The sequence below is a fragment of the Chionomys nivalis genome, chromosome 12 (assembly GCF_950005125.1).
Source record: "Chionomys nivalis chromosome 12, mChiNiv1.1, whole genome shotgun sequence".
NCBI classification, from domain to species: Eukaryota; Metazoa; Chordata; class Mammalia; order Rodentia; family Cricetidae; genus Chionomys; species Chionomys nivalis.
Window position 1 is genome coordinate 6,654,453 of NC_080097.1, and position 23,797 is coordinate 6,678,249.

Consider the following 23,797-nt stretch of genomic DNA (forward strand, 5'->3'; position numbering starts at 1 on the left):
GGTCATCACTTTGAATCCCAGTTGGTGAGGATCTAGAGATAGAATGCTGCTTTAGCAGGCCCTGCTTTGCACTGATCATCACAGACACTACTTGAAAGAAAATAAGCACAGAAGGAACCACGTCACTGACACTGACTGAGTTACATGTGTCTTTCTGATTGGAAAACAGTGGGCTTCCTGTGTGTAATTTACCATGGCTACACACATACACACAAGCACCACACATACCACATATACCCACACACACATGCCCACACATACCACATATACCCACATACATACACACACCCACACATACCACACGCACATGCCCACACACACACACATACACACACACACACAAATGAGAGCAGCATTGAGAGCAGATAAACTTTACTCTAGGAGTCCATAATCTGTAACTCTTCAATTCTTTGTAAATCCTAAGGTCCCTTCCTCAAGGACCTAATAATGACATGGTAATTAAAAAATAATGATAATAAAGATTCACTTTCTTATGAATCTCAAATCTTTTGATATACAAAAGCTGGTGGGGTCGAGTTTATGACTTTGATATTTTATGTGTTTGGAAATGGAAATTCTTATGCCATGCCAGCACAGGAATAAAAAGTAATTTCTGTTTCCATAACTCTTGATACCAAATGCCAGTTGTAGAGCCAATGCCTTCTAGTCCATCACCTTGTGCCCAGCTGAATCCACTGGAGAAGCCAACTGGCATCACACGGTGTTGTCTGACCAATCTATTCAAAGCTACTGCGTTCTCTGAGCAGAAGACAAAAGCATTTCCAGCAAGCTCTAATTTATATTCCCATTAAATATTGTTCTTGATTTCTCACTAAAATAAGAAACTCAGTTTTTCTCTATTTAGTGGCAGATCAATTTAACTGAAATAAAATTTCACCTGCAATGAACCGTATACCTACTCAAAGGATTAGTGAACCTTTTTCGGGGAGTAGATACTCCTCATTAACATTCGTGACCAGGAACCCTTCTGGTTGGGCTGGTTTCAGCACCTGATGAAGCAATATTTTAAAGAAATTGGCTTGTCTGTGAAAGGGCTTCTCAGCAAAACCACTGTGCAATAGGATAGGTGTTAATCAAATGATAATCCCTCAGCCGCCCTGGAGAAGAAAGCATTGTAAGCTCCTGCAAGGCCTGGAGTAGGAGGTCTAAGAATTAGAAAAGAGGCAGTGGCTCCTCACATAATCCAATAAGCAACTGACTGAGTGCATCTGCGTCTTTGAAAGATCTGCAGAAGTCTAAACAGGGGATTGAAAGAACGGGAAGGGGAAATAAAATGAAGGAGAGAGAAAGGAAAGCCAAGTCCACTGGACAAATACCTGACCTCCCCTTGACATATTTAAAAGACCCTGTGAGTGCAGGTCACCGTGTTCTGCACTGTACAGTTCACTTTCATTACTAGAAGTCCGGCCTTTGGGAGAAGTTGTCGGGTTACTGTCTGGTGCCAGAGAGAACATTTCTGAGATGGTTAAACTCAACCCAAACCATTCTGAACTCAGGAAGACTAGGCTGCTGCTGGAGCACATGCCACTGTGGCGCTGACCTAGAAAACGTAAAGGAGGCATCGGCTAATTGCTTCCTATGATGGGTCGCGTTTTCACCCTAGTGAATTATAGATAACACAATGAACAAAAGAACAAGCAGCACAAGAAGCTGAGTTATGAAACCTCCCTCCTCTTCAGCGGCATGATGGGAATGGAAACCATGTGTGCAAATGTGGGGTGTTACACAGATGTCCATCAGTGTGCTCTGATGGACAATGGAAGGGAGACCTGTAAACTCATGCCTGTCTGTATATGCTTTATCTAGAATGTGCTCGCCATGCTTAAACTCTGGGGAAATCTATTAATAACAAAGCCGATTTGGGTAAGTAGGCAATGTTTGAGATAAGCAATAGGAAACAGCTGAGAATGATAGTAGATAGGAATGAAGAGAAATTCTCTTTCCGTTCTCCATCTCCGTAGACTGGTATAATTGGCCTTGCCCTATTGTTAGGGGAAATGACCATGACCATGAGTCTCACTTTAGCCTACTACCCTAAAATGATATGCATCAACTTCACGGAGACCTTCAACGCCTTTTCTCTCACTCCAAGCTTTACCATGAAACAAAACTGCCCATGCCAGAGAACAGCTCCCTGAAGAAGAACAGGTATATTAAATGAACCCAACTAACTTTTAGCCATGTCATCCTGAGCTCAAATTATAATTGTTAAAACTAAATGAGTAAAAAACACATTCTTGTTTCTGTCTTGTTTATGGTCTGAAATTGTGTGGTTGTTACAAAACACAGAAAGTCTAGCACAAGGAATAAGATACCTCTGAAGAATACCTACCTAATAGATAGATGCATTTTAATAAACTTATGATAGCTGGAGGAAAATCAATACCACCTATACTATCAACATGTATTTGGGCATGCATAGAACCTCTCTGGAGCCATGTGTCTCTGCCAGTCCTCTACTCTTCTGATTACTGCAACTCATTCTTAATCCATGTTTTAAGGGTATTGATAGTGAGCTCTTCCAGGAACTCTTGTCTGGTACCTCTCAGAGAATGACTTACTTTGTCTGAAATCAAAAGTAGTCTCTGCTAGGATCCAAGTCAATTCTGGGCTGTTATTTTTTTTTCTCTGTTTGAGACACGGTCTTACAAATGTCAGGCTGGCCTTGAATTCCTGATCTTCCTGCCCCTTCCTACCCAAGATGGCATTGCAGCTGTGCACTGGCATGCCCAGTCAAACCTGCTTTCTTGATAATTCAATGTTTACATCTCTCTCAAAAGGTGACCTACTGCAAGCAATGAAGACATTTTAGTCATCCTGAGCCAACTTTCCACACCTTTCATACTTACCTGACAGCTGTAAAAAAGCTTTCCAAATTAAAATTCTACATACATGTTCTCACACACACATACAATATGACGCCTGTGTCAGAGAGTATGTAAGATTCTATCACCATATGGAGAGCCCCTTTGTGTTTTCTATTCCATCTAACTACACTTGCTGAGAAAATTAGACTATATTTTAAAGAAGTCATTACATCATTGTCATCTCTATGGTATGGAGATGAAAACACCACACCTCAGTGCATAAGTAATTTCTGCTCTCACTGCGATGGGTATTCCGAGGGCGTTGCTATAGCATACATGCCACATAAGAATGGAAATTACCAGTCTTTTGTTTTTAGCTTGCTTTTAAAAAATGTACTTGGTGCCAAAACTCTGGATGAACGTATATCATTAAAATACATAAATAATGATCAGGAAGAAAAGTTCAAAAATAAGAAAATACAAAACAACAACAACAAACAAACGAAGAACTTCATAGAAAGCTCGCGTTGTAAATAAGTTTCAAGCTGAATAAATATGAAGGAAAAACAAATCCTCTCAAGAAAAATATTCTGTTTCTGAATAATTTGTTTTCCAGAATCATTCTAGCAAAGGGGTTCAACTACCTACACCATGATAGAATCCAGCTGGTTACATTGGCTAAGGAGGATACACAATAGGCCTCCGGTGAGTCTGTAATGCTGTCTTTGTGATCCTTTAAACTTTGGAACGACTTTGGACAACTGAATGCTGTCTCTACCCTGTCCAAAACTGTGGCTAGATTATGAGTACACAATTATTGCAATTGTTTTGCTAAAGAAACACTAGTAAAGGGTTGGCAGTGTCTACTCAAAACAAATAAACTAAATATTGATTTCCTACAACACTGCTATTTATAAGATAGATGTAGGTATCAGGTTACACGCCTGGATGGAAACTTGGCGAGGTCCCTCCCCTCTGGAGGCTCCCAGCTCCTTGGAGAGTTGAACTATATTTAGGTGAGCAATTTTCTTTCTTTCCTTTTTTTGGGAATTAAAATTAACTCAAACTACTTCTCTTTTTTTCCTGAAAATTATTTCTTCTTTCTCCCGACCATAATAAGGACAGGACAGACGGGAGAGAGAGGCATTGCTAACTGGTTGACCATGAAATCCAGCACATCTGAAGACGAGGGCATGGGGCAGAGGAAGCAGGAGACAGTAAACAAGAAGGAATGCTGAGGTGTGTACAGACTTGTGACTCTCCACTTGACAGGTGTGTGACCTTGCATTTCAGCTGACCCCTGCTGATGAAGCAAACATCTCAGAGTGTGAAGAAAGGCCATGTGTTGTCTCCAACACCATTGCCACGCTCAGAAGGCTTCATAGGGGACCCAACCAACCCATCACATAGCCACAGTGAAGACTTAGACAGAAATGCAAACTGGACAGACCTAGTGGTCACTGAACACGGGATTCTACCTACATGGTGACTGCCTATACAAGTATACCACCCTCCGTGATGACATTTCTACCTACATGATGACATTTCTACCTACATGCTGACTGCCTATACAAGGATACCACCCTCCTTGATGACATTTCTACATAATCTTGTTGCTTGTTTTGGAATTTCTGAGGTGTGTGGCAGACCAAGGTCACAGGTAAGGAAATAAAGTTGTGAACATGGCTAAGTACCCTGAGCTGATTCATGCGTATGATTTTCACCTATGGAGAGGAACAGAAATGTAGGCTTACTGACATAGCATGTTGAAAGCAGCTCTGTTGAGCTCTTTACTAATTTTATCACTAAAGAAAAATATCTACCCAGATAATTATCTGCCAAAGAATACAATTTCTATACGTGGCAAAGTATATTTCTTGTCTTTCCGATATTAGGTTAATGGGACTTCAAGCAAAACTTGAAGCTTTGCAAAGTTTTGGAAGAATTCAAATGTATCCATGGTTGTATTCCCATTATTTATTAACTACTTACAATTATACACAATAGCATCTTCTAAGTATTACCCAGAATATTGATGCACATTGAGAAAAATATACAGTCATAGTAGTATGTGGTGTTGTGTTAATACTAAAATTCTACAGAATCACACTGATACAGTGGATGGAAACCAGGCATTTCTAATAGAACACAGAGCCACAATCAGAGACTAACCTGGCGGCCTCTATATGCACTATGGATTCGATCACAAGTACCACATGCAAGTAAACTTGCTGTTATCCTTAATGAGCATAGGAATAAACGTTCCGCGATATAAATTAAATGGTAGTTTCCTTCTCATGGAGAAGTATAGATAGCTAACAAAGGCAGCAACCTATAACTGTTCAGGCTAGACCTCTGACAAAGTGGACTATAGGCAAGAACTTGAATGGAAAGTTTTGGATACCAGACTTCAGTAAGAAAGCAGAAGGCCTCACCAAATTAAAAGTCTCTAAAACTAACCTTTAAGACGTCCATAGCAATGGTGATCCCGGAGTGCATTAGCACAGTTTAAAACCGCCTGTCCTAAAAGCAGGGGTTCTTAATTGAGACAAATGAGATATAAAATTAACTAATATAATGCCAGAAGTATCTGGCTTGGTCAAGCAGAATAGCTTTCCTTCACTAAAAAAAGAAATATAAAATTTTTCATGAAGCTAGTTGCCATCTATTATTTTTTCTTATGAGAAACACATTTTAGCCTCGGCGTTTTGTCCTGGAATTAACAGCATCCTGGCAAAGGACAGCTTTGTAAATGCAGTAGAATGGGTTTCCAAACACAAGGCGAGGAGCAGCAGCAGCGGGATCACCCTCAGCTGCTCTCTGCCATCAAGGACAAGACGTCTCCATGCGCAATGATAAATTGTGGGCACCTAAACCCAGAGCCACCCGAATGCAGCTGGACTTGTAATCTGTCAATCAAGGGCGACCCCCAAGGACGCCCTCATTAGATTCAAGAGAAAAGCTTCACGGAATCACTCTTCCACAAGGAATCGCTGTCACATATATTCACTGATAACTTTATCCACAGAGCAAGAGAGAAGACAGTGCAGGCGCGGGAACAGCCTCGTAGAGAAGTCGACGTGCCAGCAGCATGGAAAATGCAACATCCTCATGAGTCCATCCATGCAGCCCCGCTTTCAGATCATGGAGAAGAAATTCGAAAGGCAGCAGTGATACAGTAATAGTTTCAAGCAACCATGAAATAGGCTGTTTGAAAGAGAAGCATTGGCAAACCTTTTCTAACCAGATCTGTGGTGCTCTGACTAAAAGGGTGAAGAAAGTGGATAGGATCTTGCTGGCCTTGGGCTGGGGAACATGTCCAGTGGGGACTACGGAAGTCCTACACAACATGCTGGTCTGCTGCTCGATGAATCGTAGCACAGTTCATGTCCTTCTTAGAGCGGTAAGCACTCTACATCCACTGAAAAATCCCCTACACTGCCATCCTCATTGAAACTGCTGAAATTCACACTACAGTGGAGTATTTTTACGGCCCTGAATAGGAGGTTCAAGCTGAAATCACAGGGATAACTGTTTTCACTCTTGTCCTCTCTAGCAAACAGAATAACACTTATGGAAATATGGAAATGACAGTGCTTACTTATGATCTGGACATGAAAGGGGGTCGATACTCTTTTTGTGAAACGCATGGCACCTGCTGTACAGAGTGCGTCACATTAATACATGGAAAATACTAAAATAATGCAGTCTGTGTCACTGTCGTAGGGACAAGCCTGTCCTCTTAAAAAGTATGTGGTGGTGCAAGCAGCTGCAAGAAAATGGACGTTGCAAATGAAACGTCTCGGTGAAACACTGGAGACAAGCTAAAGCACAGGAAAAGTTGAATTAGGATCACGGAACTAATGAAACGTGAGCATCGCGCTGCTGAGGCACGGCACGGGCAGAACCCGAGCACAGCACCCCTTTGTTCAGGCAGGGTTGTCTTTTCCCATGACGGTACCAGAGAACACTACACTGTCAAGGATGTCCGTGTCTTTCCTAAACATAGACAAATTCTACATGCGTTAGAGAGGAAATGGAAGCATCTCTTAAAAATGCTTTTCCAGGTAGGACAAAAGCCTTGCATAAACACACAGCAGAAACACAGAGAAGGGCAGCGAGCTACACCTACCATCAAATTTCTTGTGCCTTGACACGAACGTAGTACGCACAAAATGACTCGTCTCTTCCACAAGGTTCTCAAACTCGAGTTTGCTCTGTTGGCTTAACTTGTCTTCCATTTCTGTGGTACAGCACGTGTATTCCTGAGGGCAGATGCGGAGGTGCTCCCCTGCAAAGAGAAGAAAGCGAACATCTGCATGAAATGTCAAGGATTCTGGGTAGATTTGGAAGACTTTATTCAAATCCTGGGAGCATCTGTCCCCTTTCCTCCCCAGCCATTCTCATGGACCCAAACTGGACCTCAGCATCCATGTGCTTACCACTCCCAAGGCCTCTGAGACTTAAGTTCAACCTGATATTTGCTGTCTGTGCCCACCACAAAACTCATTGCAGGTGTGTGGAAATTCTCAAAACACCTGATTTTTTTCTTTTCTTTTTCACTTCCTGCTTTTATTTTAAAATTACCAAAGAGCACCAGGTGACAAGAGGCATCAGAGAGTCTTAAGTGTGCTTGTCTTAGAAAATATAAACAAGGTGAACAATTCCGAGGCCCATTACCACAGCCTGTTAAGAAACAGGGACAAGGGACAATGGCGAGAGATGACTGTGTGTCCTGCCAGGCTGTCTGTGGGAAGGCAGGGGGAAAGGCAAAGCGTCTTTAATAGTGACATCCTGTGTCAGCTGACATTTCTTGTCAGATTAAAAACTGTTATGGAAAGAGGAAGCCACTGATGGGTTTAACTAATTCTGGTATCAGACAGAAATGTAGATGAAAGGGAAAAAGTCTGTGCTTCAGGCAGCCCATGGATGCCGGGCCACCTCCTTTGACAGCATGACTTTCTCCAGTAATATGGCAAGGACAAGACTATACTTTGCTGCATGAAATTAAAAGGGAATTATACTGTGCAAAATGTGAATTTCCAATGTACTTGGCTCAGATTTTGTCAAAAGTGTTTGTCAGAATGTCTAGAAGGAAGAAGGAAAATCAACCTGACATCTTGCTACATAAAACCCAAATCTACTCTCTGACATTCCCTCGAGGGCACTGAAACCAAAAAGGAAAGAGCACTTAATGCTATGACTATTAAATTCACATGCGATGTTTAACAGGATAAATAAAAGTTTCTTGCAACCCAGGGTGAAGTGTGGAGTATCTCATACACTGAGAAGCAGTTGGATCCTTAAGTTCCCTATAAAAATACGACCAGGATGGCATGCTTTCCCAAGCTTATATATTAAAGGTGGAATTTATGTGACTTCTAAGATGGCATGAGACTATTAAAATCACACATAATTTTACAATAAAACCAGAAACCTATCGTCCTTGAGAGTAGGAAACATCCAATTCAGGTTCACGGTTCCTCTCGGAGGAATCAGGATCTCATGGAAAGATATATATTGTGTCACGCCGCGTTTACATTTGCTATCAGCTTCAATTATTTAGTAACACACTTGGGAACTTGGAACTGGAAATGTAGCAGTTCTGGGGACTGGCTGGAGGGAGGGGTGGAGCTAGAAAAGAAGAAAGAAAAACAAGTTTCTCATGATCTCCAAAAGCCAGTCTAGTGCTCACTTTCTCCTACTGCCCCAAAACCAGTTCACAAAACTCTATCCTCAGACAAGATGACTCCGGGGCCATGACAAAATGGGCCAGGTAAGGTCACTCTGTTCATCTCATGTAAGCATTGAAAAAAAATGTCACTTTGCCATCAGAAAAGGAACTAACAGTCCTCTATTCTTCTATAGTTCCACCTTCTCTCTGCATCACAATTTCTGCAGCTTTCCTGGCAAGGAAGCAATCTAATAGAAATCTCTCTTCTTTCTCTCTCTCTCTCTCTCTCTCTCTCTCTCTCTCTCTCTCTCTCTCTCTCTCTCTCTCCATGAACAATGTACCACTGTGATGAGGGAGAAAGGGAAGCACTTATAAACCAGAAACTACAGGTCTAAGAATACGCGTGTGCAAATGTGCATGGGCACTCATGTGCACTAACACACACACATATGCAAAAACAAAAAAAAAATATGAGGAGCTTAGGAAAATTTGTTTTGTTCTGATATCATGTTTGGGTAGGCATACATGAGTATTCTTCATTTAGAGCCCTTTGCCAAATCCAGTCCCATTCCTGTTTCTATGAATCTTTTGAACACAGCTGGGAAAGTTTCAAAGGATAATATTTGAGTTAGAATGAAGTTTTATAAATTCAAATCCAATTATGTAGATAAAATGCCATCGACACACCCTAGCTGATGCTGTTCTTTGCATAGTTTCAGGCTCTATCAACATTAGGATGTTATGAATATAGTTATGATAGAGATCCCACAGCATGCAATAACAAAATTATTTAATTTTCTATGATCAAGCTCAAAGGTATTTCTCCCTATGAAGAAAGTAGATCTAACACAGGCTATGGAAACATTTGCCAGCTTGAGTAATTTGAGCCCTGAGGAACATATAATAGTGGTAATTTCAAAGTTACAAATTATAAAGGGAGAAAAAGTGGTCTTTAAGGATTTACCAATAACATTCCTTTATCAAATTGCCTTAGATGGTCTATCACATATGTGATATATAATTAGACATATTATTTCTTTCACCTGGAGTGTGGCTAGACACATCAGGGCATGCTAAGGATAATGGAAATCAGCATAAGAAGCCACAAATAAAGAAAAATGCACAGCAAAAACTGTAAGTGTGCACACACTCCTCAACCACTGGTTGACAGCTTGTGTGGGAAAACGACCATGATGGGTTCATGGTCACAAGATCTAGCACAGCACAAAGAGGAGGGGAGACATAAGCTGATACTTCTTCAGGGAGTTAACGCCAGTGGACTGTTGAATTTTTTGGCACTAGAAATCGTAAAGTATATAAGCCAATATTTAGATGTGGAAAAGGGATCTCTAACAAGAAGCTGCAAAATGAATTCAAAGACATAAAAAAAGACCTTACATTGTCCTCTGTATTCCAAGAAATAAAAGATGAGACTGTTCCTCCCTCTCTGTGTCCCCTTCAATTATGTCAAGTTTTACAATATCTTTTCCCCAAAGTCTGCCCAGATGTTCATTTCCACCCCCAAGATGCCGTGGTGACAGCAGAAATTTAATTCTGCCAAATCCCACTCCCTCAAAACAAGGCCCCAGGTCTGAAAACTGCCAAAATTAGACTTGGTGAGTGGCACGGTGGTTAAGGGCAGCAGACAGCAGGACCTCATTAGCCAAGTGAGCCAGCCTCTGCAGCTCCGCTACCATAAACCGAATGACCTCACAAGTGACAACTTGCGGACCTCAGAGTGTGAGTCCCAAACTAGCAACAGAAATGACCTGCCAGGAAGGAGCAGCAGAGCAGATTCCAGCAAACCACATTGTGCCATTTTCTAGAAATGGAGAACCCTAAGAAAGATGACTACAAAGTCCCTTCTAGGGGGCAGGATATTAGAAGTTACAAGGTTTAAAGATATCAAGAGTTACAGAGTGCTTGGATTCCTAAACTTCTACGCTCTGTCTGATGGGAGGGTAGCATTTGCTTTGGATTTGGCCATCTTCAGACTCCGTGTAGGTTCTCTCACTGTCTACTCCTGAAATACAGTGAATTTCAATATATGTTAGAGAGGCATGGGCACCTGTCATTTGCAGTGTCTGCATATATAACTATTTACTTTGATTGCCTGGGTAAATCATCTAAGGAAACAGAAGAAGCAATATAAGGTATTGTAGAAGTTAAGGCTTTGCTAGTGTTTCTTACAGGCAAGAGAGATTGTTGAGGTTAACATACCTGGACTGATTAGTCTTCTAAAATTCCTGCATATGACAACCAAGAGTGTCCAAGCAAAAGAAATTAGCACTTTTTAAAATAGCACTTTTTAAAATAAAACTGGCTCTCTATGTTATGAAATTGTTACATTGCTAATAAATTGGTCATGTTAAAATATAAGCAATTCCCCTTGCTTTAAGTATATATAAACTATATCAACTGATTAAATCAAGGTTCCAATGTGCTTCTATAAATTTAAGTTTGCCAAACATCCACACAGGTACATTTTGAAAACCTTTTCACTCTTAAGATTTATTATAAATGACCTTTCCTATCTTTAAAGAAAGCTATTGTTTAGGAACATTGATCAACATCACAATAAAAATTGTTTCTCACAAGTTTGAGAAAACTAAATTGATATTCTTCTTTTGAGGGTCTTATCCAAATTACCTCTTATTGCTATTGTCCTTTGATGCTACATTCCTGGTAAGGGCTTTACATTCTAATTCATAAGTTTCTAAAAATTTCACTAAAATGGTGTGGGAAGTCCTTCTATCTATGTGTTGCTTTTATTGATTAATGAATAAAGAAACTGGCTTAGCCAATAGCAAGGTATAAAGCAGGTGAAGTCAGAAAGAAGCCATGAAGCTGCTGCCAGAGACAGATGCGCTGAAATTCGCTGGTAGGCCATGACCTCATGGTGATGCACAGATTAATGGAGATAAGTTAAATTAAGAGGTAAGAGTTAGCCAATAAGAAGCTAGAGCTAACGGGCCAAGCAGTAATTTAAATAATACAGTTTCTGTGTGGTTATTTCGGGGCTGAGCTGCTGAGCAGCTGAGTACTAACTAGCAGACTCCTACAACACTAAAAAATTTATAAATGTAATCTTTTAAAAATACAACCAAGAAGTTAGTTGTTTATTTTAATTCCCAGAATTACACATGGAGAATTTCCAACACACTACACTGAACGACGCAGATGAACCAGCATAGACCCATTGTCTCTATACTGTTGAATTGACCTGATGACAGGAGAAATTCAGAGTGATGAAAGAACAAGCCTTAAGGGACATGGGAATGTGCAGTGCTTGAGGTGAGCAGGATAGAGGATAGACATTCTTCCTATTGTGACATCTAACTGGCTCTCTATGTTATGAAATTGTTACATTGCTAATAAATTGGTCATGTTAAAATATAAGCAATTCCCCTTGCTTTAAGTATATATAAACTATATCAACTGATTAAATCAAAACTTATACCATGTAAAATGCTACCTGAACACAAGGTACTCGGAAATTGGCACAGGTATCTATCAGGAAACACTCATATGCAAACTCCTTTTAAAGTATGTCTCAGAATGAGTTTTAAAAACATGATTGTCAAAAACATCTCAGCAGAGAGTTTGCAATGTTTCAACATAGGTAACTTTCTACATAAAGCAATTCAGCAAGATTACAGTTGCATGTTACAGGGCCAACAATAAAACATAATACTATGATTCCATGAGCCAAAGTCCATTAATAAGAAACTCTATAAACACACCAACCTATAACAAGGCTCACTGGAGCACAGTAGCAAACTTACAATGGCGCAATGGGATATTTTAAATTTATAAAAGGATGCTGATATCTGTAGGAAAAGAGGAAAAAAGCACATGTTGGAGGTAGGTTATGTTTTCAGACTTGGACATATTATATTCCATTCTATGGTATTAAATCTTTGCATAGCAGAGCTTTGCAAATTAGTTCAGAAACAGCAAAGGGAGATTATATTGGAGCATAAATGATCATGGTGGCACCCAACTTCATCTTGCATTGAGAAGCGTCTGTGTTCACTTGTTTTATTACTAAACAACAAGTACTAACTGAATACAGATAGTTTCTAATATATTGTGATTTCAATGGCTTTTGAGTACATTAGAGGGTTCACACTGTACTTGAACAGGATAATAAATGAAATGCTACATGTTTCTCTGACCTAGGGTGTCATGGACAGATTACTGAGCTACTGGAATAGTTATGCTAGTGTAGCTTGACTGCAGAACTTGGGAATTCAAAATCCAAACAAGAAGCTGGGAGCTGATGCAAGGCATTGCGAGGATGCAGTTAACATCTGCAACCAGCTGGTCTTAAGAAGGACATCAAGATGAATGATGTAAGAGTCTGAGCTGATCCTGGGAAAGGGCTGTCAGAGTGACTGGAGGTGTCATTGAGAAAACTTGTTTTCCTCAAGCTTCTAGCCTTAGCTCTTGCCTCGGTCTTCTGATGGGCATGTTGTCCGGCAGAGCATGACCTGGGTTCTGATTTCACATAAGACAATCCTTCAAAGTAACCCAAGGCATACAACTTGTTTACATATTTGTACGTGCATGTGTAGTGTTAGATACTATTAATTCTGACTTTCTGAAGAGCTCACGTACATGCACAGAGGGTTCTGTAGAAGGAGTATTAGAACCCTTGGCATGTTCTTCACTGACTCAGTTTTCCACAGTGGTGATGACTTCAATTGCCTAAAATTATTATAAATTTAACCCAAGGCTTAAGAACATAGAAGTTATTGTTTTTCCTTTCTGAGTCAATCAAGAGTGATATCTGAGGGATTAAAAATAGAGTCAGTGTTGTGTTATCAAATATTACCCATTAGCTCCACAGATTTTTAAATTATGGGGTTTGATTTAAAAGCAATATACATCCCAATGTAATTTCCAAGTTACCCAAATTGCCATAGTATAAATATTTCCAATGTCGCTGGTTTCTAGCAACCATAATGATCTTCCCAGATGTCAGCTTGAGACGGGTGTGCAGTAGCATCTATTATAGAACTCAGATCCAGCAGGCCTGGGGAAATCAGTCAGTAGAACAAGCAGAGAAGATAGAGTTGTGTGTTTCCCTACTTCTGTGTTAATGTGATTTACTTATTATTGTATACAATACAGTTGTTTGTGTTTCAATTTGGTAAGTGTTAGGTTTGTTTTGCATATTTGAAGGAGGCTGTCATTAAGTTCACGGACTGGCTTTTCTCATCACATAGCTATGCAGCCCAGGCGAGTCTCCATCTATCCACTCCTCTGCCTCTGCTTCCATTGTGTATGTTTAGTAATCACTATGCTTAGAGGAAGTTCACTAAATAACTGATGGTCTGAACATACTTCTCCAAAGTCGGCTATAGCATCACCAGCAAACCAACAAGTGGAGCTGAAGGTGATGTGTGGTTGCTGCCTGTCTGGCTCTCCCCAGTTCATAAGCCTTGCCTCCAATGACAAAGCTCATAGACTACAAGTATCTGTCACTTTCACCATCTTCGTAAAGACCTATGTTTGAAACACTCATTTACCCCAAGGGAAAATTGGTTTGTAATCATTGTCAACTGTCAATTGTCCCGGACAGATGGAAGGGGTAGACTTGTATAGTTGGTTTCAGAATGGCAGACAAAGAGAACATAGGATCCCCTGAACTTTGATGGTCACCATCAGTCATAGCAGGGCACTTATTGGGCAAGAGAAACGGGGGTGACAGAAATAATTTCTGGAGTGGCTGCTGTCCCAGGACAGAAGCTCTTCCTTGCTGCTAAAGTTGTACGCCATTGAAAGTGCCATAGACCATAGACATCAGTCTCCTCGCTGCTGCCATACCCCCTGATTCCTTCACTCTAATCGCTCCTGGGTGGTTTTGTCAGAATTCCCAGAAGAAATCTAAGCTGAGGATACAGCTTAGCCATATGCTGCTAATTTAGCATGAAAGAAGGCCCAGGTCTACTCAGCATTACAAGAAGACAAACATCAAATCAAAACAAAAACAACAATCTACTTATTGGAAGGCATGTGATTCTTACTAATTCATTCATTCATTCATTCAATTTTAACTAGGCACACAATACACAAGTAACTAGACAGCTACTATATTTAGTATTAAGAGATACAGAGAGATATTGTAGTTAAGAATCCCAGTAAAATGCAGAAAACTATACCCATGCTAATAGGTCTTTCCTTATAAATACAGGTTGTATGAGAACACATGCATCCCTATCAATCTCCCAGACACAGATGAACATAGAGGAATATATTACTTCCATGGGCTTTATGATGGTATCTTTGTTATCTGATCTCTAGTCAAGAAGTAGCAATATTGGTTATCTATCTGTAGGCTGCAATTCAAGTAGGAGCTATGCTTGTTCTAGTCACCCTAACATCTTTTAAAAGACAGGACATAAAATCTTTTAGCAGGGAGCCAACAACAATCAAGCTTTAAAACAAAAAACATTTCAGAGTTCATCATACAAATAAGTAAAATTCTTGGAACCTTCTGCTGCAGTCACTTATATTATGTATGCATTAGGTTGCATTATACAATGCATTTCTTATGGTAATTTTTGGTAAAAGATCTGAAAGATGCAAATTAAAGGCTGAGGTGATATGCAGACAGCTACAGAGAGGGAAGAGTAAAGGCCATACAGAACAATGCAGGTCCACAAACCAGAAATACTGATGCTCACTCAGATAGGTTTAGAAGACTTTGTATGGCTCCTTCTGCCATAAAAAAAAAAAGTATCTAAGGAGTTATGCTAAAACCTTCCCTTGCTTTCCAAAAGGTATTTATATAAGTTAAGCTTCCACATTTCAAAAACACTTTCTCTCAGTGTTCTGAAGAGAGGCTGGTCACCAGCCCCTACCAGGAATTTTAAGTAGCATTCATTAGGATGCTGCAAACTTCAGAGCTCCTCAGACACCTGGCGCCCTTACCTCAGGGCTGCCCAGACTTCATATTCAGGTGTTCAAAGATGCCATTAATCCTGCAGAGTGAATGACAGCTTCTCTACTTTTCTCCTCTTGCCAGATTTCATCTTTATGAACCAACCTGGCAAGATCTAGTTAACCTTCTTCAAATCTTGCCAAACACAAGCAAGCCATAATTCTCCAGCTCCCTTAACCTTCTGTAACTCCACTGACTAAGATGCTGACTTATTTCTTTTGCTTTCTGTGACCCACATTGCATCCATCAAACCAACTGCTTCCTACAAATTCACCCACGGATGATGATCAATTTTGAGTTTATTGCTTCTGTAATCCCTCACTCATCTTTGCTTACTCAAAGTTACCATTTCTGCAATTGAATTTGGTGATCCTGTGGTGATAGACAATAAACCAATTTACAAAGTGCTTGTTTTTGACCTTGATAACAGCAGATCAGCATTCCTACTAAATTATATGACAGCTCACTTGAAAACTTAGGATTTACTGCTCCAAGCTCAGTAGCCGTAAACCAGTTCACAGACGGATTCAGTACCGGGGCCAAGTCTAGGTGAGAGTGATTAAGAACCTAATCAAACTGAACTGCATGTAAGCTTTTATGAAAAATTATTTTCTCCTCTATAAAATACTGCAGTTTCAGTGGGCATCTGTAAAGCCACGAGTGCAACACTGATGGCATCACACAGAGGAAAGCCATAAAAGGCAGAGGGGCTGGAAATGTCACAAGATCTACAGCGCAGTCCACAAGTGTATATTTCAGTAATCGTCTACCGCGATGACAATGAAACTCCATAATATCCAACCTTTTACAACTCATAGAGTCACTAATTTATAATAATTGCTTTAATCCCCACTATCCCTCGAAGATGGATGCCCATAGAAAAATAGCATCAGCCCCTACTACACAGATGACTGATGGGAGGCCTCCATGAAGGAGACAGCCCTCATCCCTAGGCATTTCTTCTTCAATTAATAAAGGGCAAGAGGTGGCTTTCTGAAACTTGTGTACAGGGACCTTGATCTTTCAAACGACAGTGCTGCAAATGCTGTAATAAATTAAGCATCCTCTCCAACCAGGGGCTCTCAAGTGTTCCCAGTCTGAAGGCAGCACCGGAGCCCAGCAGTGTCGTTAACACATTGGTATAATTAAACCTCAGCTGTAATTTTTTTCGAACACAGAGGAATAAAGACCCTCAGGAAAGACAAGACCAACCACCTCCTTGAAATAAAAGCACACATACCACACAGTTAAATGGAAATGAATATCTCAATTAAATGTTAAAACTGCACTAAAGACAGAAGATCAAAAAATCAATATGAATTTTTAAAATGCTCAAATAATTTTAAGAGAACTCCACCAGTGAGAGCAAAAATACATAAGGCTGTTTCTTCATCATCCGTTTCTCTGCGAGCAATGTGGTTTTAAACAATGACTATCCAGGAGGCACACTGACAGCTATACAGACTCTACAATGCCACTGTAAACTGGATGTACCCCTGCAGGATCCCAACATTTAAGCAAATATATTAAATAACTAAATGAATCAATATGGATTAAATTACAAGAACTCTTAATCCATTAGATAGGCTTTTCAAAGTCAAACATTACTGCAAAAGTTTTGAGCTAAGGCTGAGTTTTAATGTAAAGGATAGAGTGAGACGACATATTTTTTAGGGGGAAAGCTGTTTCAGAAAAACGAAGTTTAGTCCAGTTAAATGCACTCCTTATGGTCATGGGAAGATTCACTGTTTATGGTACAACTTCCTGCATCATGTTACTGACTCAGGAGAAGGGAAAACATACAAGAAATACATTAAAGAAAAGCATATACAAAGAATTTAACGGAACAATTAAATTCAGGCTAAATTTCATGTGCAGGGTCTATGATATGGGTGTCTATTATATCCTCAGGATTCCTAAGTGTTTTCTTGAGTTTAAGTATTCAGAAATCCCACCTGACCTCCTCTAAGTTTAAATAATGGTTCTGGAAGAAGCATACCAAAAATATACCTCCACCCACTTCCTCTGCAAAGAGTATACAACCACAACATAACCAAAACCACCCACCTATAAATTTACTCTACTATTCAGTTTAATGCACCATTAATCATAACCTTTTATGGGAATATCTAAGTTTCAATTTATCTCTTACCACTGTGCTTAAATATTCTGCCAAACAGAATACTGAGAGCCCCTAAATGGTATGCTCAGTTTTATCTTAGACCTTACTCAAAGGGCTACTCTAACAGGTAAGAAACAATGAGCCCCCTCTTATAATTCTCCTTTCTATTGTATCACTTCAATTCTCACTTAAACATCTCTTCAGTACTTTGGCTGAACTTCCAGGATCTAGAGTCGAGATTCTGGTACTACCGGTCCCTGCCATGTGCCATAGGCGGCACAGGGCATTCAATTCACATCTCGCTGAGCTTCAATGTGTCCATCTTTCTGGAAGAGCAGATCTACTGGAGAACTGATTTCTAAATCAGTTCCCCAACTATGTTCCTAATACTTAGCTCAAAACTCTGCATATAATGACTTTTTATTTATTTTGGTTCAACAAATAAAGAAAAGTAAATCAATACAAAAATGTAAATAATGGACACCCATTACATAAATTCAATGACATTATTAGGTTCATCTTGAAGCAGTCATAAAGACCATTGTTAAACTATGCCATAGCCAGGGAAAGGCAGCGATGCTAGAGAGGACTCCATGAATTCTGCTGTACAGACTGAGTTGATGATGATTTTAAAATATGCTGCCACTCAAACTACCTTTTATGAAAATGTATTTAATCTCTCCACCTACATCATTTTACAAAAACCTTTTGCTAATGCTCCTACCATATACATAATTATTAAATGAATGTAATCCCACAAAGACATTATAAGGTAAAATATAAAAGCATGCCATTAAAATAATATCCATGTTAATAAATAGATATCTGTACCAAAAATTGAGGGGACTGAAAGAAAAGCTAGAGGTTTGGTCTCTGAAGAAGGAAAACACATAGCTACATACAGCATAGGAAAGACACACTGTAACGACACTTTAAATATCACGAACTGCACAGATCCTATCTCAGAAAGTTCAGCATTTCTAAAAATATGGAAACATGTTGAAAATGCAAAAACATGACAAATACATTTTTTTCTCAAGAATAATACAGTGTCATCCCTAAGCAATTCAAACTATATTATTATTGCACAAGAGTAATCAAACAGACAGGTTCTAGGGTAAATACGCCTTGAACGGAATACATGTTGGCACAAGGCAAGGGTTGCTTAAGAGTTTCAAAAGAGGTTGTGTTTCCCTTTCACTGGAAGGTTGCATTCACAGCAGGGTAGCATACAAACAACAGTAACTACTTAATAATGCCAAGGGATAGAAGGATCTAGAAGATACGTATGCTGTGAAGATAAGCAAACTAAACATAATACCCTTCCAAATTCTAGAATAAAAATGTTGCTTGTCGTTGAGATATGAGCTACTGGTCCATAGCCATTGGATGCTGATTCACAAAATCAGTCCATTCATCTGCTTTTCCTGTCTTGACCAACATTGGCTCATGATGCTTTATGAATGTAGCTCTAATGTATACAATAATCAATTATCGTGGAAAATTCAGCATAGCCTCCATTTGGAAAAGCTCATTGATTAACACGAAGCTCAACAATCCCCAGGCCTCCTTCTACTTTGAGCTTCAAGAGAGGAAATCAGGAAAGAAAAATGGCTGCAGAATAGACCAAAACCAGCATCCAAAACACACCACCATGAATTGCGTGGAGAAATTCCCAGAAAGGGAGTCAAGAGTCAGAGGTGAGTGAGCCTGAACGAATGTGCTGGCAGGCACACTCCTGGAAGCTGCTCCAGCCCGCTGACAGTCAGCTTCTTTTCTTTTCTGACACAAAATTGGGCTTTGAGAGCACACTTTGTGGCAAAAATCTTTAGCTACCTGTTGTGGGAGGAGGAGGGGTGAGTGTTAAACCCTCTCCCCAGTGTACTGTGGAGGGGAAAAAAAATGCTAAGGTAAGGACTGACCGCAGCACTATTCACTCCCAATGGGTGATTTGGGCAAGTTTGGTGTATGCATCCTGTGGCAAATCAGAAAAAAAAAAGTCTCTTTTCTTCTGACTCCAAATTAATTTTGGTTTTCATAGCTCCCACATCATAGGAGAAAAGTTTTATGATATGGAATAGAGGATTCTAGCCAGAATTGCAGCTCCTATAAAATCCATCTTTAAGCTAATTCTGTTAAGATACCCTATCTCCACTTTTACCCAAAATTCACAGGTAGCTTTCACTATTTAGAAGTGTCTAGGGCACACATGAAAAAACTGACCTTTAAATGCTCAGGAGGAGATCCTGTACGAAAGGAACATGTTTGGCTGCCATATTTTAGCTAAATTTGTAACCTCACATGGAGAGTGTTGTTTAGGTGATGCTTTGGTTGCTTCGTGTAATCAAAACATAATTCATGCTACCTATTGAGGAAAAATCACACACAGATTTGAGGGCTTGAAAACGTCCAGGGATCCCATTCTTGACAACGAATTGACCAAGCCAGCACTGACAGCACCAGGCAGTTCACGACGTCCCTGCTCAGAAGTGGCTGCCTCGGAGATGCAAGCTGTAGAGGACACAGGAGACTAAAAGTGAAATCTCCACAGACCGCTCACAACCGGTTGCCTAGGTCTTCTCTGTGCTGTGCCAGCCGCAGTGGAACTCAAGAGTGCAGTACTGAGCACGGGGACATCTTTGACAGGAGCAGGACAGACTCCTCTCAGCAAAACAGGCAAACGTAAGTGTGTGCATCTTCCATACCATCTGAGACTCAATCTCAGAAAGTCCCACACATTGATGGAAAGAAGTGGAAAACACCAGGGAGAAAGTTGTAACTGATAGGGGCTCAGACTGGGCAACTCTGGCAAAGTAGACTTTACACATTGATTTACCTATCGCTAGGCAGGATGAATTGACTTAATGTGTCTGAATTACTTAGACAGGGAGCTATTGCCAGAGCTGCAATGATTGATACAAGGGTCCCGTGATGGGTACAGAAAAATCACACCATTCCAACTACAAAAGCAAAGCAAAACAAACAAACAAAATACACTGAAGTAGTAATACATTCTATTTCCTATCATTTCTTCTTTTTTAACAACTGCATTTACATTGTTGCCTTATTTATGTGGTGGTACTTTACATATGTTGTGGCTGTCCTTTCTTTCTATTCAAGGTCAGTACAATGTTTTCACTGCTATGTATCAGTCCAGTAAACTCATGGACAGCTCTCCTCATTCATAATTTACTCATTTTCCCCTTTATCCATTCTCTCATTTCACTGCTTAATAATTAATCCATAGTGCTCTAAACACAATACCAACCTCATGATGTCCAATCAGTGCCTTAACGCCAGCAGCTCCGAACAATGTTAGGAAGCAGACAGGCATCTTCCCCTGGATGGTAAGGCTGAGCTTCCTGCCCAGGCACATCTCTTTTTAGCTTAGTTTCTAAATAATGACAGAACTAAATCTCCAAGTGAAGACAACTCAACAGGAAGGTTTCTGGACAATGAATGGAACGGAAAATGTGGAAACAAAAAAAACTAGAGGACATATACACCCCAACTGATGTGGGAATGTGACAAAAATTAGTCAATATAATGTAACAAATATTAAGTATTTGAGCACAAAATCTGGGGTTCCCCGTATCAGAAAGTAAAACAAATAAAAGGAATGACAAGTCAAATGAGTAGCACCATGGTAATAGTGGAGTAGGTTTCAACGTGACTTCTCATCGTTAAATGAACTTTCAAACTAAAGTGAGTGAAGAAACTTCAAAGCTAACCTACAAAAATTTCCTATCAGAAGTACAAATAGTCAATAAAGATGCATCTTTTAAAAAATGTTACGCATCCTTACCCATCTGGCACATGCAAATTCAAACACTTTGAGATCGCTTCTCACCCCAGTCAGAATGGTACCACTTATGTAGCCATTCAGAACTCAATATGAAGAGATTCTTAGTGAAAGATGGAATTATCCTCTGATCGAACTATGGAACTTGGGGTATATATTCAAGGGACTCTAAGATACAGGGCAATGGTATCTTGGCATCCGTGTTCACTGTCATATTACCCACAATAGGTAAAAAGCACAGGAGGGGTTTCGATGAAAAGACGAATCTATGGATATGTCATTCATCACGTTTAATTGCTTAAGCATAAATAAATTGCCCAAAGACAATAATTGGATCTGATGCCACATAGAATCAAAAAACCTGAACATTGCCTGGTTTTCTATGGGAGAAGGAGAGCAACTATTCTGATTTCTTGCAACGTATCCAGAAGCTGTCCTAAAATATACATCTAAAGTGAAATAAAACACAGTATAAAGTGGTAATTGACATTTTTTTAAGATTGTTAAAAAACACTAGTCTTTTGATGAGCATATACAGTGCCTGAACAAGGTAGAATATCAAAAAGAAAGTTTATGGAAAAACCTGATGGGTGATAAAATGCCTTTTCCTCTTCTCAATATTTGAAGTAGGCCTGCTATTAATAGATGGTTGCAAATATATCTCAAGCATGTTATTATATTTAAAAAACATAGCAAGGCAAGGTACCTTATACTACTGTGGAGCCAGACAGAGTCACGTGTTAAATACAGCCTTCCCACCAACATCTCCACATAATTGTCCTTGATGTATTATCTTAGGAGCTGACATAATCTGTTAGCATTGTCCAAGAGCGATCACACAGTATGAAAGGCCATGGCGGCCCATGGGACTTCTCCTTTCAGAAATAATGTAAGCATCATGTACGGTCTAAAGCAGACACGGCAGCGGTAAAGGTAGAAGTCTTTCAGGCTCCGGGAGGGTCCAGCAGTTTGCACAAATGGCTGCCAACCAAGGACAAGCAAGCTGTGCAGTAGCAATAGGTCTGAAACAAAAGTCCTGCAGGAGAGCACAGGGGCTGCCTCGCTATGGACTGGTGATGACTACATTTCGTAGCTTCACAAAGAACAGTGCTCTCCCGGCACTAAGATAATTCCTTTCAGTGTTTGTACCAGTTTCACCTTTGAAAAATTCTTCCCCTGGGGTTAAATCATGGACTTGGAAAAAGAAAAAAAACTGCTTCTATAAAGAAAGTACAATATCATTCCAGCTTAGATTAGGACCCAGAAAATAGATTCTTTCGAAAACTTCCTACAGCCTTTTAAATGAAATACTTGATAATAGGTGAGTCTCCTAAGAGCTGCATCTTTTCAGAAAGTCTCCACTAAATTCCTTTAAATTTCATGCCTTAGGATATCTAACTTACATTTACATTCAATAGAAATGGCAAACAAATTGGGAGAATTTTGATATTCTATATGGAAGACAATGTAAAGGTGAATTCATGTGGTCTCAAAAAACACAGAAAAAGTATCAGCCCATTACATTCCACAATAGAGGTAGACAGAGACTTGGCCCCATGGCATTAAGTCCTAGTTATGTATGTAGATTCTTTACATACTTGTAAAACATGCAAGTAAGAACATGAAAACATGGAAGAACAAAAAAATATCTAACCAATAAGGGTAATAAAGAAAAGAATGGTGCACAAACAATAAATTACAAACATTCAACAGAATATGATTGAATATTCAAATTTAGTAGCAATAGATCAAATGCAAATCAAGACTACATTGAGATTCTAGCTTATTCCACTCAAGATGTCAGTCATTAAGAAATCAAACAGCAATAAATACTGGGGTGATATGTGCAGCTGGTGAAAATGTAAGGCAAACCCCCTTCTATGGAAACCAGTATTGAGGTTTCTTAAAAACCTCATAAAATACATTTATCGTACGATTGCCCTATACCACCCTTGGGTGTTCACCCAAAGTCATTCAGGTCAGCACATCCTAGAGGCATTTGCTCATCCGTTTTATTACAGAACTATTCACAATAGCAAACTAGCCAACCATTCTAGGTGTTCAACAACAGAGGAATGGGTGAGAAAAATGCAGCATGCACACATATGAGAACTTCTATCAGCCCTAAATAAGAATGGAGTTATCATTTGCGGGAAAAATAGATTTAATAGGAGCAAAGGGCACAGTCTTAGAAAAACAAATATTCTTTTCTCTCATTGGGGGAAGCCTGATTTTATATAATTTCACAAAATCATGTATGTATATACTAAATAAAAGAACAAGTGGAGTTGTCTAGAAGAACAGAGGGATTAAAGACGGAGTGATAAAGGGAGGTCACCATGCCTAAAACACAGTAGGGCTGAAGGGGGTAACATGGGTTTAACCTGTAACATAATGTGTAAATGTGTAACATAAATCTGTA

General features: G+C 39.7%; 1 protein-coding gene across 1 annotated transcript in view; it reads right to left on the reverse strand.

Moving 5' to 3' along the window:
* The window catches only part of Gpc6 (glypican 6), a 979,653-nt gene that overhangs the window by 716,932 nt on the left and 238,924 nt on the right, over window positions 1-23,797 (reverse strand). Inside the window, exon 2 of the mRNA XM_057786799.1 lies at window positions 6,961-7,119. Coding sequence (XP_057642782.1) covers window positions 6,961-7,119 — 159 coding nt within the window. The remainder of the gene's footprint in view (window positions 1-6,960; window positions 7,120-23,797) is intronic.